The 18,353-nt window shown below is 42.4% G+C and overlaps 1 protein-coding gene across 21 annotated transcripts in view; it reads left to right on the plus strand.

Annotated features, from left to right (window-relative positions):
* Positions 1 to 18,353, plus strand: part of celf5a (cugbp, Elav-like family member 5a) — a 176,179-nt gene that overhangs the window by 3,117 nt on the left and 154,709 nt on the right. For all 21 annotated transcript variants that reach the window (XM_041935675.1, XM_041935684.1, XM_041935677.1 and 18 more), the window contains exon 2: positions 12,821 to 12,903. In XM_041935675.1, coding sequence (XP_041791609.1) covers positions 12,821 to 12,903 — 83 coding nt within the window. The remainder of the gene's footprint in view (positions 1 to 12,820; positions 12,904 to 18,353) is intronic.

The following is an 18,353-nucleotide window of genomic DNA, read 5'->3' on the forward strand; positions in this document are numbered from 1 at the left end:
TCAATGATCTCTGATGAGGTTATTTTATAGTTAATCGTGTTATGAAGCAGAAAAGGATTATGAGTATAGATCCTGATGGAAACACTGGAACAGCAGGCTCAAAGAGGCACATTCAGACTGACAAATACATTGATGGACAGAGGGATAAACACACACACACACACACACACAAACACACACATTCATCATTCTAAGTGCTGTGCTTTTGTAGCCGCTGCACTTATTCTGTCATTTTGATTTTCATTTCATCCACATTGTACTGTTGTGTGTTTAGGATTTCCTCTTTTCTTATGCAACTATTTTTCCCCTTGGTAATCCATGAGGGAAAACATGGAATTAGTTTGTAAAGCGTGATAATAATGCATGGCCATAATAACTTGACTCAAGAGGATTAGCAAATGTGCATTGTCTGAAGCAGCAGTCTCGTGGGTGATCAGCTGGTTGCCTCCCTAAACAGTGGCTGCCTCTGCCAATTAAAAATTCAGTCTAGTCTGCTTCTTCAAATGATTAATTCTGCCCACGCTGTCGATGGCCTGCCAATTATTGTCGCCCAATTGGTATTAATAGGTAGAGGATTTCCTGATGTTGAATTTATCATGGACTGTGAAAACTTCTCCCTTTGGCTCTAATTGACTCCCACTTATATCGCATGCAGAACACACACTTGCATGTTTATGTACATGCATATATGCAGAACGAAGGCTGTAACCAGCACCCTTGTTTTCTTCATGTGTTTAGGAGGCTGTTTTTCTGATTTATTGATTTTTTTTTATATATAGTGGATGCAAAGTGTTTGCATACCGTACATGAAAAGCTCTAAATGCTGAATCTGTTTCAGTGCGGACTTTTGTTGAATTGCTCTATTTGTCTGGACAGATTTCATCTTCTGAGTTTGGTTGAGGTTGACTAACTTCCCCTGTGCGGTTAAATAACGTGCGCTCAAACGAGAGAGAAAGAGAGGGAGAAAAAATATTCCTCTTCTGCAGGTGTGATTCAGCACAGCAGACAGACAAAACAATCCCTGCGCTGCCTCCATCTGCCGACCAACTCTGCCTGGGTATCAATATTAAACTATTGTCGGGTATCATTGTGTTAATGCATTTATAAATGGACCAGAGATATTGCCCTAGACCCCAGCCAAGCTGAAGCACATTAAATCACAGAATAATCTAATGAAATATTTATTCAAGTTTTTATTTTTTTTCTCCCTCTGAGCTGGTCTGATGGATAGCATTCCTCTGTGAGTTGCCCTTCCAATAAAACAGAGAAAAGGAGGGAAACAGGGGTAGCTGGAATACACTGTATGCATCAAAGTAAAATGATGTGGTATTAACATGAGACTGCAGTTTCCTTATGTATATTTATACCTGAAGGGCAGTAACATTGATTAAACTTTGGTTTGTTGAAGCCTCCCTCTAATCTTTCAGTGTGAGTACACGTCTCCATATTGTGTGTGCCTTATGGAAAGTGTCAAAGATCACGGCACTGCTGTAGGACAGCATCTCCCCTGAGGAAACAGATGGGATAAATTCACTTACAGACTATAAACAGAGCTGTGGAAGTGACATGGATGGTTCATACACAACACGCTGTGATGATATTACTGATATACCAGACATCAGAGTAGCATTGCCAGTGTGACCATTGTACGGCTGCTAATGAATTTCAACAACTTCATAAAGGTTTCAAGAAGGAATTGATTCTGTTTCACCTGAGCATGTGAACACGGAGACACAGGAAAAACAATTCTCAGCCTCCTTGCAGTTTTGTGCAGTGATTCGATTTAACAAATCTAGAATAAAATCCTCTGTCAGGGCGAGTGAGCGAAGGCCACCGAGCCAAGCTAATGCAGTAACAACACTTGCTCCGCAATCTTTAAACGTCTGTAAATATTGTAATAAGCAACAGGGCTTTCCTCATAAAAGATGCAGCAGCTCAACTGGTACTGACAGGCGCTATGGGCCTTGACTTCAGGATGAGGAGCGTTGCCTCCCTCTCTCTTCTCCTCCTTTCTGTTGCTTTTCCAAGGAGATTGCCAATCTCAGATGCCGACAAGGCCGCGCTCTGCTGGAGGTTAGTGTCCGCACACCGAGCTCACCTGGCTTTTATTCTGTCTCCGCTTCTTTCCCCTTAATCCCTGCCCGAGAGACCCTTTCAGATGGATTGATTTCCTGCTCCAATGCAACATTCATTATGACTCGCAGTATATTATGCTTTCACCATGTTGGAAGTGCCGTTATTCCATGAACTTTCTGGAATATGTTTGCTCGTAATGGGTGCCTGGAGCAGAGATGGGTATGGGGAAATGTACTGTGAGGTCTGAGGGAAAACATGGGCCAATTTCATCACTAAGACACTCGTTTATGAAGCTGTGCACTACATGTGTATTTCATTAGATGGGCTAAATGGAGCTCTGTGGTGGTTTGTATTAGATTGTGTACAGTGTCATGTTTGCAGGCATGATTTTAATAGCATGTGTGCAATGCACTTTAAAAGGTTTTTCATCACTTGGCTACCTGGAAGTATTTGTCATTCAGTGCTGGTGGTTGCTTATGATTCTTAGAGTTTGTTGAGATGATTGTTCAAATGTTATAAAGAGGATTTTGGGTTGAATTATTTTTGGTGTGTTTTGGGTCACATTTTGAGTCGGCAGGAGCGTGCCGCCTTCTTCTTCATGCACAAAGGTCACAGCTATTTCCTTAGTCTAAATAGAGGGATAGAAGCCTATCTATTTTGTATGGGTAGCTTAGCAGAGAGTGCCATTGCCTACAGAGCAGAGTGTACTCTTATGAGGGGGGTTATAAAGGCACAGAGGGGGAAAAAAAAGGAAAGAGCGGGGGGGTGGGGAGGGGCAACTGTTAGAATAGCATGAGCTCTTTAATGTTGTGTTTGAGCCTGGCTGGGCACAGATTCATTTTAGAAGGAAAATGAAATAACAAGGGAGAGGGGAGAGAGGAGATTTTAATGCAATGTTTTGTGATAATCCCTCTCCATTTTGGAATGGTTCATGAGAACTCATGCGATAAAGCCTTGTACAAGCCTGGAAAATAATAAGTTATTTGTCTTGCCTTATAGTACTGTGCCCTTGGAGGGCTCGCTAACCCCCATGTTTTGGCCAAAAAACAATCACAGATTAGTCAAGCTGTCACATCTCTCTGATTGCCAAATGGTTGAGCCCTTGATGCTGGTGTGAATGAACAATGCATAAATGTCGTACATGTATCTGCCTGAGAGTGCACAACACAAAGCCGCGTGGATACAATTTAGCACTGTCACTTGATCGAATTGGACGGGGAGGATGGCACATGTGTGCAGCGAGGCCCACGAGGCAATTGACAGACAGACACGTGGGCACAGAACAATGGATGTATGGACAGATGGATAAGTGGAGGGGAAAAGATGAAGTGTTTGTCAGAGATGCAGAAACAAATAGTTGCTTTTATCCCAAGGCTGTGGGGGAGTAGAGTGATGGCTCAGCTTGGGACGTGGAGGATCCCCCTGACAGGTTGAGAGCTGTTTGGACACTGGAGGGTGGGATTGATGGAGGGTGGAGGAGGAGGAGGAGCAGAGGCAAAGTTTGGCAGATTTATAAAATAATCACCTGAAAGCTGTTAACATGGGAAAATCCCTCTGGTGACACTAGTAATACTTATTCCAATATTACTACTGCTGCAGCAAGTGTGAATACTACTTCTACTACTGGTCTCAGAGGCAATTTACTATTTTATGGCTGTTATTATTCCTAAATTGGCAATGCAAGCAACAATAAAATGCTCATATTAGCTGTAACAACAGACTAAAGATGCTAAAAAAGGAAGTGTTTCGACAACATGAATAATATTTCACATTACCTCCCTAAATGACAATGACATCGGTAAGCAACACTATCAGCATCAAGACCTTTTTCCTCCAGATATTAAACAAACCCCAACTTGTGATGAAGACACATTTTAGATTGGAAAATGTCTATGAATGCTCAGGTCCGTGAGGGATGTGTGAAGATACATGCTGCTCAGCATGGTTATAAATAGAAATTCTGTGGTATTTCCGAAAATAGGTTAAGCTGCCATCGCTGCACTGCTGGCATGACATCACTGATTGCCTGCCAGCCTCCCCCAAAAGACTGTTCCCATACTGTGCTCAAAAAGGAGAGAGAGAATGAGGGGGAGACAGAGGGAGCATCTGTGGGCGGCTGTAGGGCCATGTCCCCCTTGTTTCCAGCATCACCCCCCCATCCCCCACCTCTCACACCCCATCCCTTCCATCACGCAGCCATCTCTCCCCTCGCTCCTTCCATCTATCTTCCCCCCTGAAGCAGCGACGCTGTAGCTAACAGTCTCTGTGCTTTATTGCCACAGACACAAACTGGTCAAGGGCTTTGTACTGGAGATGCATCGCATCCACAGTTTTTAGTGTGATACAAGCAAATTGTGCGCCAAATAGTGCAGAAGACACGAATGAAAGTTGGAATTTGTGTTTCTTTTTTGATGATCAAATGTGGTTGAGTGAGCAGAGTGTGTGGACTTGATATGAGCTCCAACGTGGCACCCGTTCTGTCGTTCACTATTCAACGGTAGATCTGGCTTAATTAAAAAAGACTCAAATTAATTAATGGCTGATGGGCTCTCATATCTGTTTCATCTACTCTTTGGGTTCACTTCAGAGTTATTTCTCTTCCTCTCTTCTCTATCTATCTATCTATCTATCTATCTATCTATCTATCTATCTATCTATCTATCTATCTATCTATCTCCTTTTTCTGTTCTTTCATTAACTGAACAGTATTTCTGGAATCCACTGGGCTGAATGTGGTTACTAGGAAATATACGTCAATGCAATTAACACCCTGGTGCTTGCTTGTTAGTCAGACCATTAGTGTTAATTATTACTCTTCTCCAGTTCAGTGGTGACATGAGTTAAAGAAAGAAAGAAAGAAAGCTGGGACAAGGACACAAAGTCGTATTTTTTATTTATTTATTTATTTTTAAGCGATGCAGAGCATAATTGAAAATATGTATTTGGGAGACAGCATGCACTGCTCCATTTGGTACATGCATTGAATAGAAAGAACAACTATAAGAAGCACTCATTACAAGTCTGTTTATAAAGACATTTATAAATTAATGTTTCAGCTCAAGGTGGGCTGGGTATAGTAGGGAAATGAAGGAGAATATGTGTGTGTGTGGTACAGCTGGGTAGTGTTTTTTTTCTCCTCCTCAAATGTCTTTCTTCCTCATTCCTCTTTCAATCACTCCATCAGAGCAACCTCTGGGCCTTTGAAGCGCTGTCTTTAAAGGTATCTAAAATCAAAGTGACTGAAAACCTGATCCGTCTCGTATTCTGCAGTCAGTTTGCAGCTGCCAGTCATCTGTGATTGTGGCTTTGCTGTGATCAATTAATCCGTCTCAAACGTTTAAATGCCTTTCACCTTTTGAAGACAAGCGTTGTTAGGAATAATGCATCGAATATGCCTATCGGGCACATTAAATGAAGACCTGGCGTCAGTGTAAACGCTGTGCAGCGGTAAGCAATGGGTGTGGGCCAAGTGAAAGTGATTTTATTATTTTCTTTGCCTGGTCTTGTTTGTTTTTCCAAGAGGTTGTTATAGTACATGAAAAGGAGGAGAAGCAGTTTTCTGACTTTGACTGTGGGGGCTCGGAGAAACTTTTATTGATTTCTGTGTAAATCCCCTGGCCGGATGGCTGAGGGAGGGAGGGAGGGAAGCACGACAGGCTGGAGAGACGGGACTTGGCAGGTAAACTCATGTTGCCCTCCCAGAAGTAGCTCGGCAGGAGGCACTAAGTGTGAACCTACACATTATTTACAGCTCTGTGAAGCTCCATTAACAGTGTCAATTAGCTTGCTCATCAGCAATGCAAGCCACTGGATGTACTTATAGATCAGGCTTTAATAGCAGAAGAGGGATGAAGTACGCCGATAGTCTACAAAAGTCAAGACTTACTTTAAAGCCAACAGTGCGGTGGAAGATGCCAAAGTGCTGTATCCTAAGTGTTATCCAGAACCACATATTGAAAGAGTTATAGCCGAGTTGGGGATGGGTGGCCAGTTGCAATCTATCATGTCACCTCTTGAAACTGCACCTACTGCCAAACAGAATCATCTTAGTAACTTTAACAGGAAGTAGTTGGAGCTGTATTACTGTTTTCAGCCTTTCTGATGCTGCTCCGCCTACAGTATACAGCCAAAAGAACATATGTCAGCTTCTGACAGGAAAAATTCTACACTTGGATTATATATGAAGAAGCATTTGTGCCCTGAGAGAACTATTTAACCTCAGAGCTACACAACAGATTGTGAGTGTGAGAGTGTCAAAATCTATTCTTATGATGGCTTCTTTGCCCCAGTATTGATCCTGAAACATATACAGGGCCTTTCAGAAAGAATCTAATGTGTTTGTCACACTCATTAGGCAATGCATGCCACAACATAACACGTGCATGAAAATGTTCTGTAAATACACCGGCACACTGGCAGCCCTTCGGGATATGCTGCCTATGGATCTGTTGGACTGCTGCTTGGGGACTAGTGTAGTCTATATGAGCAAGTAGCAACAAATCAATGACTGAGGTCTCCTACTCAGGGGTCAGAAAGGATACTAGGGAGGGTCTGGGGACTATTTCTTGCCCTCGTGATGGACACCGATGCTCCTCTGCGCTCTGCAATGTTCATCCTCCCCCAGCCAATGCTCAAGGTGAAGGGATGATGGGAGGGGTAGAGAAAGGAGAAATGGAGGAGGATTTGGAGCTGGATGCAGCAGAGATGAAGGGATGGAGTGATTGATGAAGGAATGATGGAAGAGTGTAGTCAGCTTTAGAATCATGAGATGGTGACTGAGCCCAGTCGCTCACTGCCTTTAAGGTGGCTGTCTGACTTAATTAAGGTTTACAGGTTACGCTAGGCTACTGCTTATATTACAGTGCTCATTACAAGCCCATTAGGCCTGGGCAGAGAAAATATTGTTGTCAGAACAATGAGTGAGAGCATTTTGGAAAGTCCCTGCCAACTCCATGCTCTAGCTCTTCTTTATTATACCACTCTGTCTGTCCTCCCGCAATCTGCCCTCCGTCTCCCTGAACATTGGCATGATTGTTTGAGTGTGTGAACAGATCGGGGATCTTTTTTTCAAAGGTGAGGGAGTGATTATATGAGTTAAAAGCTTCTCCGAGACCAGACTGATTACCCCCCTCACGGTCAGTCTGTGCCGCTGAGCCTCCTGCTTCCCCGGCTGGCAATGATTCAGGTCATAATCACATTGTATCAGTGCTGATGATGTGTGTTTCAGACCCTCTTCCGACCCCTCTGAAAGGCTATCGGTTCCCCCGGAGCCCCACATGGCAGTAAATGAAGTAAGCAACTAATCTACCCACAATGATAGCATTTTCCAAAGAGTGCAAATGATGTGTGAGGGTGCAGGTGAGACTGGTGCCAGGACTGGCTTGGTTTCTGCTACCTTCACACTTTCTGGCCAAGGAAATGCCACATTGAGAGCAAGTTCACACTTTTTCATAACACTGGGGCAGTTTGGCTCCTCTGGGGCAAGGAGATGGATAAAAGGGAGCAAAGTGGATAAAAAAACAGAGTGAAAAGAGTGGTTGTGGTTTAAACTGGCCTTGCATTCATGTTTGACTATTCTGCAGTACACAGTTTAAGCTCAATGCCAGTGTAAGTGTAGAACGTTTACTGGGCTGATGTCACTGACTTTAGCTGTCAGTCACTATATTTTTAACTTAAGTCATTGTGGTCCCACTAGCAGATGCAGGCTGAATGTTAGTGACTTCTGAGGTAGTTACTTTCTTATGAAATGCCATCAAAGAAAATTTTCACACATAGAAAAATCTGCACAAATACAAGAAGTAGCCAACAAAACTCAAGAGTTAAATTTTGCTGTATTCCTGCCAGTAGATATTGCAGATATGGATATTAGCAATAGGATTTTAAAGTTGGAAGCCTGTGGAGATCACAGGAGTTTGCAGTGATTATTTTAATAAATTAATGATTTTCAGATTTCAAATGTTAACTGTCTTTGAGAAACAGCAGTTGGATTTGTTAAAGGAGTGTTCCTGGGAAATGCAAACAACACATTGAATTATAATAGATATATGATTGTGGTTGGGGTATTACCTTGATCCAGTAGTCACACAGATGAGAACACACAGAACATCAGATATCCTTATCTCACTATTTGTCCAACTTTTCGGGGCCAAATTGAGGTGGTCAGTGGAAAGTGAACCCATTACCTAATTCATGAGAACTCATGCAACAAAATAACTTAATAACATATTTATAAAAACAATGTATTAGCCATTGTCTTCATGAATGCTAGAGCGTTCATTCCACCCTTCAATGTGGTGCTTAATGGCAACATCAAAGCAGACAAAAGTTTGGTGAGAGCTAGATAAATTTAGAGCAAAACACTGATATTACAATTTCACTGTTCAAAAAGAGCTTTGTAGAAACTGTACAGTATAAACTGTATTTTATTTTCTTGTGTAAAACGTAATTATTTAACAATATATAATGTAACTGTAACAGCAGCTATCTTTAGTGTTTATGCCAATAAAGATTTTTTGAATTGGCAGTAATGTCAATAAAGCTAAGTTGAATTTGAATTAGACAATCATATGACAACAGTCGGCAAGGATATCGAGTTTGCGGCAGTTCGGCGCTAGATAGCGGTGTGGAGAGACAAGCTGTAACCATAAAAATAGCGTCAAAAATATGTAAAGCCAAGATATACCGAAGTTATATGCCAGCTCATAACTTTAGCTGTGTGCTTAGGAGGATCTTTTCACCAAAATAGACCGTGTGAAAGCTTGTTGAAATTGGTGAGTCACGACAATAAACCAGTAAGTTAATTGTACGTCATTAGCGGGAATGCTAAAAGTGACTTAAGCTAAATTAGCATCGGACTTCTACTGTAGCGTTTAGCTAGTTAGCAGTGTATGGAGTGCCATTGCTCAGTGTTCAACTGTTCAGGCTAACGTTAGGTAACTAGCTTGTAAATATGTGGAAGTTTTGTCAGACACGTCTTTGCACTAGTTTGGTGATTCTGATTCATAAAGGAAAGGATAGCAGTTGAATACCGTTTTGTTTTTTGCGTTCTTTAGTCGATTGGGGACAACACTATGTATATGACAACATCATCTATGGGATGTTGTGATGTTAAAGGTTATTGATTGATATATGTATAGATATTTTCCCGGAGTCTTGATTTTATGCTAATATTCCTCACAGTGCTGTATTATAATTTATGAATGACAAGAGGTTAGGGTTTGGGTCAGGGTAATTTATGGAAGACAGCTTTGTGAGTTTGATTGATGTTGATGGTGAGCCAAAGTTACCCACTTAAGGGAGATTTCCTGTTGTTTCCCCTTACCACAGTGATAAGACAGTGCACCCCCAACAGTTAACACTGTTGTTTTTGCCACTTTAGGTGCTTAAATCTTTTTGTTTCATAAAAATCCACAAACTAGATTGTTTTGTGGAACTGATTGCGGGACAAGAATATCTTTACTTTGGAGACAAAATATCAGTAATTTTAAAATTGGTTTTCATCAAATACATTGCTTATTTGCCAAATTTGGGATACTGTACCTGCAGGATAGCTGACCACAAGGAATTGTTTTTAGAGCCCATGATTCCATATAACAGTGACAACACGGTCAAAGGTGTCACTCGCTTTGGTGACATGCCCAGAAAGCACTATGCCTCTTAGTTATGCCCTGGTGAAATTTGTACCCTGACTGACACTCTGTATTTCATCAGAGTTAATAATACATGTCTTTGGGGCACTATTTTCATATCTGCGTATCTGTATTTGCTATTGTGTGCATGTATCTTTAGTCTGGTATCATTTAATGTCAGTACAAAACAATATTTATTTGTTGAATACTAAATAATAAAATGATAATTTTTATAGAGCGCACACACTAAGAGTACACACTCTTTGTATGAAACTCGGAATAGGGACACATTTTGTTAACTAAGTGTGTCTGAAACAAGTGCTTAGAGGTGGTGAGAGTACCAGGATAAGATGGGTGTGTGTGTTTGAGTATACATAGATGTTATCAACAGGAAATGTAAGCTTGACATAACAATTAGCAGAATGTCCTGCTGTGCTGCACCAGATACACACAGTTTTGGTGATGGAGAGCCTAGGCCATGGTGAATGTAAATGGCTGCTGTCTCCACGGCTATACAGTATCTTCCAACATTTGCTCCCTCTTCTTCTCTCTCTATCTCGCCCACTCACTCTCGCTCTCTTCCATGTAAGACTCTTTAATTACATGCCAATTCAATACAGTGGAGATGGAGAGACTCAGTCCTATTTCCCAGTACACACACACACTGCACACACTTAAAAATATATCATTAAGAAATAGGAGACGAGAGAAGAAGAGTTGGCATTGACAAAGAAGAAGAAGTCAGGAATGGAAGGAAGAGGGAGGGAGAGAAAGGAGGGCTAGGGAGCAAAGAGGAGAGGAGGAATTTCTTCTCTTTGCAGCTGAAATCAATGTGCGAGATAAGGCTGTTTTAGGTTTCTATCAGATGATGCAGAGGATCATCTCCTCACAATGGGAAGGCTTCCCCCATTGCTGTGTCAGCAGGCTCTGATTACAGTGGCTTTTTGTTGTGTTTCAAACAATTTCATCATGCTCCCCCCCTCACACTTTTGCACTTGGTATGCAATGCAGCACTAGCAATTTGTACGTGTTTGGATTCTAGTTATGGAGTTGTTAAAGCTTTTTCGCCTGTAGCCTGCAAATTCTTATTAAGCCATACATTAAAGAGCACAGAATCACATTTAAATGGACGTCATGTTTCTCTTTTGTTTGCCAGTGTTGTGGTTGTTATTAATTTATTCTCAAAGCCCTATGCATTACACATTTACAAATAAATCGTGTTTGTGATTGTAATGCAAAATGCTTGTTTCTTATTCAGGGATAGGGCCAGAATTTGTCAAGTAAACCAACAACAAGCCCAGAGAGAACGACAAAAAGAGAGAAAAACAACTACCAAAATGAAGACATTCGCTCCTGTTAGCCTCAACCATTTGTGAAACAAACAAACAAACAGACAAACAAACAAACCAAAAACAACAGTGGCATTGCTAAAGTCTTGGTATTTTTTACAAGCTGACACAGAAGAGAGAAAGGGAATTAGACAGCAGTGTGAGTGATTCAGTGATTTGCTTGGTGGCCATTGGAAATCATTAGGTTAGGGGTGCTGGGACAAGGGAGGCTATGGATAGGGCTGCACCATGACACCAGTGCTACAGTCTGCCACCTCAAAGGTCACGGCCCTGGACAGACTCCATCACTATCTGTCTTTCTCATACTGAAAAGCATGGCAGGATGCAGACTGATTGTCCTAAACAAAAGGAGGAGCTTCACAAAATAGAACAGAGACACGTTATCAAATGCTCGCTGTACACAAACGTACGGGTGTGCAAGCATGTACACACATGTGCACATACACCTTAGGCTTAGAGCAGCAAGGCAAAACGGGTTACAGCTCAATCAATGAATCAATGACTGACATGGCATTTTAACCCCTGTTTTTTATGCAGTCCTGCAGAGGTTACCCGGAGACATAGCCAAAGTGCAAGGGACTGAAATGGTGAAAAAGATACACTGGCACATGGCAAAAATGGTGGATGAATGTTTGAATGGCTAAAAGTGATCTCATATGCAACAAGAAAAACAGATTGGAATATTGTCCGTATAAAGACACTTAATATACCACCACCCACTGAATACATTTGGCTGTTGAAATGAGATCCAAAATGCAGTGGCTGCTAATAAACCATCTTCAGAGTGGCAGAAATATGATGCATGGTAACCCATATGAACCTCATTAATAGAACACAAGCAAATCTATTTATTCAGACAGTCAGGGGGAAAATGATTGCCTCAATACTCCATCTGGTTTCTCTCCATCTCCCGTCCTCCCTGCTTTCTCTCTTCTCTCCTCTTTTCTTCTTTATGTATTCAGTGATTTTGACAGATGTTGTGTATGTGCATGCTTAACATCGGTGCTTGGTGGGTGTTTGTGAGGAGGTGTGTGTGTGCATGCATGGCAGCGTGCTTGAAGTCTTGCAGTTAGGCATTCACCCTGGAGAGTTTTAACACCACATCCTGTCCTCCCTTCTTCTCTGTCAGTATCTCCCTCCTTTCTCCATCCCTACACTGATCTCATCCCTTCTTTTCCCCTTTCCTAGCCCCCAATACTCTCCTGCAGTCCCGTTTCTTTTGTCTCCGTTGCTGTCACAACCATTCAGGGTGGGGGATGCTGGCCAGGCTGCTAGGAGCTTTTGACAGGACATGGCACTAGAGATAGGGAGGCTGGACGGGCCTGGCAATTCATCCAAAGGATTCTCTGCTCGTCTCCTACTTTTTTGTTTTGGTTTTGTTTTTTCTCTTGTCCCCTTGCCACCATAGAAAAGTGTCCACATGTAGCCCTGTGTATTGCATGGTTGCCTGTTTTCATTAGCTTTCCAGTTTATTCCAAGATTTTTTTCCCCACCCATGAGACCCTCTATAAAGATCTAGCTTCTTAATTTTGTTAATTGCTCAATATCTAGACATAAAAACTATTTAAATACCTTTATTTCCTAATTGTCCAGGTCTTTTGTAATTCATTTTCATCACTGTCCTAATATTTTTAGCTGTTATTTCTTTTAAACTGCTGTGTGTCTTGTCATGTTTTTAGATGTTTTGTACTTTTAAAAAAATTGAATTTTAATGTTAGGGTGTGTTTAATTCTGATGAAGTTTGTATGCTATGTGCCTTTGTTACAGGTTGTGCATTCCTCACCTACTGCGCCCGAGAGTCAGCCATCAAAGCCCAGAACGCCCTCCATGAACAGAAAACACTGCCAGGGGTAAGTGTCTGTCTTTCTGTCCTTCCGTCCCCCTCCCCTCCCCTTTCCAGTCTGTCTCTTTTCTCTCTCGTGGTCAGCCGTGCCATCTGCACCCGGCTGCATACCAGCCAGCATTCTCCGTGTATAGTCCCAGAGATGAAAAACACTTTGGAAAGCAATTCAATCAATAGCTCAGCCTTTTGAAGGCCTGGTTTCAACTTTTCCATGTGTATGTTCTCTAGGGGATATTGCCAGCATTGATCAGATCCACTCTGCCTCACACTTTTGAAGAAATAGCATAGAATGACAGTTTTTGGGGGGCAACGCTCTGCATTTCTACAAAGGTGCTACCAGCAGGAAAGGTGAAGATGAAGAAGAAATCCTTATGCAAAATCCATTGTGCTCGTCATGGTGTTTGCAATCATTTGAAATTGTATTTCTGCCATTTTTTTTGTGTTTATGCGTTTTTGTGAGATGTTCTCACACAAATGCGATTTCCTGTATCTGTGAGATCCATATGCCTGTTAAAAGAATGTCAGGAAGAGACAGAAGGAAGGAGGAGTGGGTACGAATGGCTTCCCACAGAGGCAGCATGGCTTAACATGTTCAGATCAAGCCTGCATCAGAGAGAAACATCAGTAAAGATCCGCTCACCATCCTCCTCCCCTTACCCCCAGCAGCCCCTCTGGTAGAAGACAAAGAGCCTGAGAAACCCAGCCAAAAGGCACATGTTTCAGTTAAACATGCAAATACAACTACCACAAACTGGACATTTTTCCAGTGGCTTTCTTGAAAAACAAGTTGTTTCGTTTATCCTGCAAATGAGCCAAGCACAAGGCTGGAGGCCGTTATTCTCCTCCCTTTTACTCTGCATTTGAATAATAAGATGGAAGACAGAAAAAGGAAAAAAAAAAGTGCTTTCACATAATGCCAGAGGTTGTGTTCGTGGGAGGTTATAACTGTGTTCATCAATGTGTTGAAAAAGATGGATTCTCTAATTTTTTTTTATTTTATTTTATTTTTTTTTCTGTTTTTGTCAGTGGTCTGGCTTTCCAGTAAGTTTCTCTATCACGCCTCATAGTCATTATTAACATCTCCCCCCTGCCAGCCTGGCAGGGTAGGGTTGACATACCACTGGGATTTAATAGCTGTTGTGGCTGAATGTATAAATGAGGGGCATGAGGGCATAGACATATACCCTAACTAGTCTGATGCTCTTTCCTGCTCCCTCCCTCCTTTTCATTGTGTGTTGTGAGAGAGGAGCAGATCTCCAAACCATCTGGGCTCTGAAAGGCTTAACAATCATCCGAATGGAGTGCTGTAAACAACATTACTATAAACAGCATCACTTAATGTTAACAGAAAAAAAAACAGTTAATTACTGTACAGCCATAATACATAGAGTATGCATAGATTAGAATGTTGCATTTGTTACACATGAGTTCTGAAATCTTTTCCTTTTGAGTGTGCACATGCACACACATATTCAGTAACTTCGAAAGTTACACCATATCACTTGTGAGAAATGAAATCCTTTTCTTGTACCTTTCAGTCCTGCCTCAGCCCTCCTGCAGACTTCCCCTTTACCCCACCCATTCCTGTCCACCCTACTTCCTCCTGTCTCCCCTCTCTCCCATTGCTCCTTGTCTGCTGCTCTTCCTGAGACAGAGCATGTCATAGAAATGTAACAGGCAGACATTGATGGGTGTCAGGCCTCACTGATGAGGCTGCTCTGCTGTTCCCTGCAACTTCATGCACACATAAACACCAGCGGTCCAAGGAAGCACAATGTGTGCTATAATACTGCCACACATAGCACAAACAGGTACAACACTAGCCTCACACAATTACAGTAGCATCCCAGTGTCCCTAAACATCCTATAGACCCTTCACATGCTGATGAAGCGCTAAGGGACATACTCACAAAAATGTTTGGTTTAAAGACAGATAATTGTAATATAACAAAAGAAATGTCATACAGGACTTTTTGTAATAACTACCATGCTGCATCGCATTGTGTGTGTGTGTATGCGTGTGTAAAAATGTGCGTTTGTGCATTTGACTGCCTCCCATTGCTTCTCTTGTCCCTCTCTCTTGAGCCTCCCTGCTCCTAAATCTTTTGCGATATGACCCCTGTTGATTCACTGCTTGATGCTAAGTAGATATGCCAGTTGTTTGTTTGCAAAATCCTGCTTGATATGCAGTTTGCCAGGGGCTATGGTGTAATTAATGTAAACTAGGAATTCTCCAGAGATGAGTTATGAGTTATTAACGTCTGTGGTTTGTCATTAACCCCTGCATTGCTGCTCTTATGCATGGGGCTTTGACCGGTGTGGTTGCTCATCCATATCTGTTAATTTAAATGTTTGAATCTGTATTCATTTCAACCCACCAAAATCCTGCTGGACTTTGCTTGCTGCAAAAGTAAAACCATGTATGAAAATTGTACCACCTAACAAGCTATTCTGAGTCTCATGCAGGGCCCTTTGCTGAGCACCGAGCACAAACAAGCCCACCTGCATACAAACATGCCAGCATACACATGAACACCAGCATGCACACACTTAAATTTCATGAGATGGAGTGTTAGAAATTTTGGGCAAGTCATCAGCTGGAAGGCCTGGGTTCACACCCTGTGTCTGTTGTAGTGTCTATGGGTAAAGCACTGAATCCCTTGCATTTCTTGTTAAAAAGGGTAAGAGAAAATTATTCAAATGCAAGTTATAACCCTTACGATTTCAGAGTTCAGCTTGAAATTACACTTGTATCGACCGCTAGGGCAGCAAACATGCCTTGAGTGGCTCCTCTTGTCAGATATACAAAAGAAGATGAGAAGCTCATGTATCTGTTTACTGCGCCCCCAAATAAACTGAGGGCATAAGCTGAGAGGACTCATGTTTTAATCTTTATTCTAAAGAACGCAGTCAGCAGTGTCATCCAACTTGGTACTACTGAAATCATGATTGAATGCTTTTTCTTTTGTCTTTCACATCACTTCTAGTATGTGCATGGATCATCTTCTTTGATCCACTGTGTGTGCATGTTATATAGAGAGGCAATTACAGAATGCCAATGGGTTTGATGCATATTGTTGAAAAAATGGTTGTTCTATATTGTGTCAAAAATATGGTTTGATAAGGCAAGGATTCTAACTTTAAGGACTGTAATTTTAGAAGTTATAATCCTCAAGATACTTTAAGTATCAAATTATTACTATACACACTGTGTGTATGCATACACTCAGAGGCTAGCATGGAGGCAGTAGTTGCCAGCCACACACACAAACACACACAACCCAGTGTCCTCGTATTATCAGAAAGAAGTGCTTGTGTTCTTGGATGTTATTATCCATGTCCCCTTGTTACACATTAGTTGCTGAAAGGAACAGTATGGCCTAATGGAAGTGTACTGGACTGGAATATAGATTCCTGCGGTGAAGTGTGATGGGAACCTTGGGGACACGAGTGCCTGACATAAGTTTGGCCACCGAATAAGAGAAGCTCTGACAGTTTACCAGGTGTGTGTTGCTTGGCTCTATTAGCTGTATGTGTTTGCCCATGTGTGGTAAGCTGGCTTTGCATTACAGCCAGCCCTATGTAGATACAGAGGGCTGGCTGCAATACATACATAGATAGCGGTGTATAAAGGTGGGAAGAAAAACATGTGCACATGGCAGCTTGCCGTGATCACACACCGCCCACAACAGTGAGGCTTGAATATATTATTTGTGTGCTGTTTTCCGCTTGTTTTCTGCTGATGGAGATGTACTACTTTTCATATTACATAACCGTATGAGTGCTTTTGTGTATGTGAATATGCGTGCGTATGTTAACTTTAAACCCAAGAATCAGTCTTGTTCTCTCGCCAAATAAAATCAAAAGCATTGCCTGATGGCCTGGACCCCGATGACCCTTTATGACATAATTTGTTCTTAAAAAACATGCAACAGAGACAGAATGCGAGTTAAGGCCCAGTGGCTGTTGTTGCTGTGTGTGCTTGTGAGTGTCACGGCTCTCTACAAAAGTCCGCAGGAGATTTACTCCACCCAGCTTCAGCATCATGACAAAATCCTGCATCCTTCACACTGTCCCCCTCCCTCAGCCCCCTCCCCCTCTCCTCAAAGTATCTGTCCCCTCACTGCCGCTTCTCAAATCCAGCGGATCCCAGAAATAATCTCAGTCACTGCAGCAGGTCCATTTGCTGTAGCACAGGAAAACATGCCACCCTCCCCTCTTTGTCATGCTAGCATTGTGTACAACAGTGATTGTCTTGGAGAGGCAACGGTGGAAATGTGTTTGCTGCATGCATTTACTCCTAGTATTAGTACAGCTCGACCTGGGGGAGTGTAAGAGGCTGGCAGTGATTCAGGAGGCAGGTTTATGGAAATAGCACCCGCATTAAAAACCCAATGAGAGCAGGGAGAAGATTATGCTCCGGCACACACATGTGGGCTTCTGCAATGTCAACACTCTAAGTAGATCCCCTCCCTCTCAATTGCCTCTGTCTCCCTCTGTCTCCATTTCTGTCTCTCCCGCTCTCTCACTTTTGTGTTGTGCCCTTTGCTGCACACGTACCTGCACTGTTAGTCTGCTGTGTGAGTGCACGTGGGTCGCTGTATGTTTGTACACACATGTGTGCATGAATTCACGTGTGTTTCTGTGTTACTGTTGTGTGTGCTAGTGCTCAGCCGTAATAGGATGTATGAGAAGCGAGAAGCAAAGAAGGGCTGTGTTGAGGAGAGTGGCCGACCTTGTGCTGTGGAAATGAGGCTGCTAGCGTGTGATGGAGCCGTTCCTCGACATGCTGCAAACCGCCTAGCCTTCCGTTGGGCTTTGCACACGCACACACACAGACCCACACACACAGACACACCGACACACAGACACAAACGTAAAATGTACACACATACTTTTGCGTGCCTGCTATCCACCTGTTTATCAACTACAGCAAAGCTGTGCCCGCCTAGCTGCCGCAAAGGCTGAATAATTCAATGCTACACTCTGTGAAGGTTGGCGGAGTATGAGTGTAGTGTATTGTATGACTGTGTGTGTGTACTGTATGTGCCTGTTTGAGTGGGCAGGGGTGGGGGCGGGAGTGGAGCGGACTGGTCAGCATGAAGCCAATCGGTGCTGGCAGGATTGGAGGCCTTGTAGTCAGGGAGAGGGGACTCGTTAGAATTTAGCCTTTGGGTAACAGAAGTGTGTTTGTGTGAGCGTGTGAGCGTGTGTGCGTGCGCATGCGTGTGTTCTCAGGAGGAAGATCATGGTGGAGGGAAAGTTGAAACAGGCATGGTCAAGGTCTTCTTCAAAATATCTTTTCTGCATTATGAATTATACAGAGATATGTGTTGCAAATTTAACGTTTGAGTTTAAGATAAAATACCATTGCATCCTTACTGCCCAGCCTATACTATGTTTTTGACTCTTGTAAGACCTCAAACGCATCCATAAGATGTCTGTTAAAACATTTGA

Source organism: Chelmon rostratus, chromosome 4, assembly GCF_017976325.1.
Source record: "Chelmon rostratus isolate fCheRos1 chromosome 4, fCheRos1.pri, whole genome shotgun sequence".
Classification (NCBI taxonomy): Eukaryota; Metazoa; Chordata; class Actinopteri; order Chaetodontiformes; family Chaetodontidae; genus Chelmon; species Chelmon rostratus.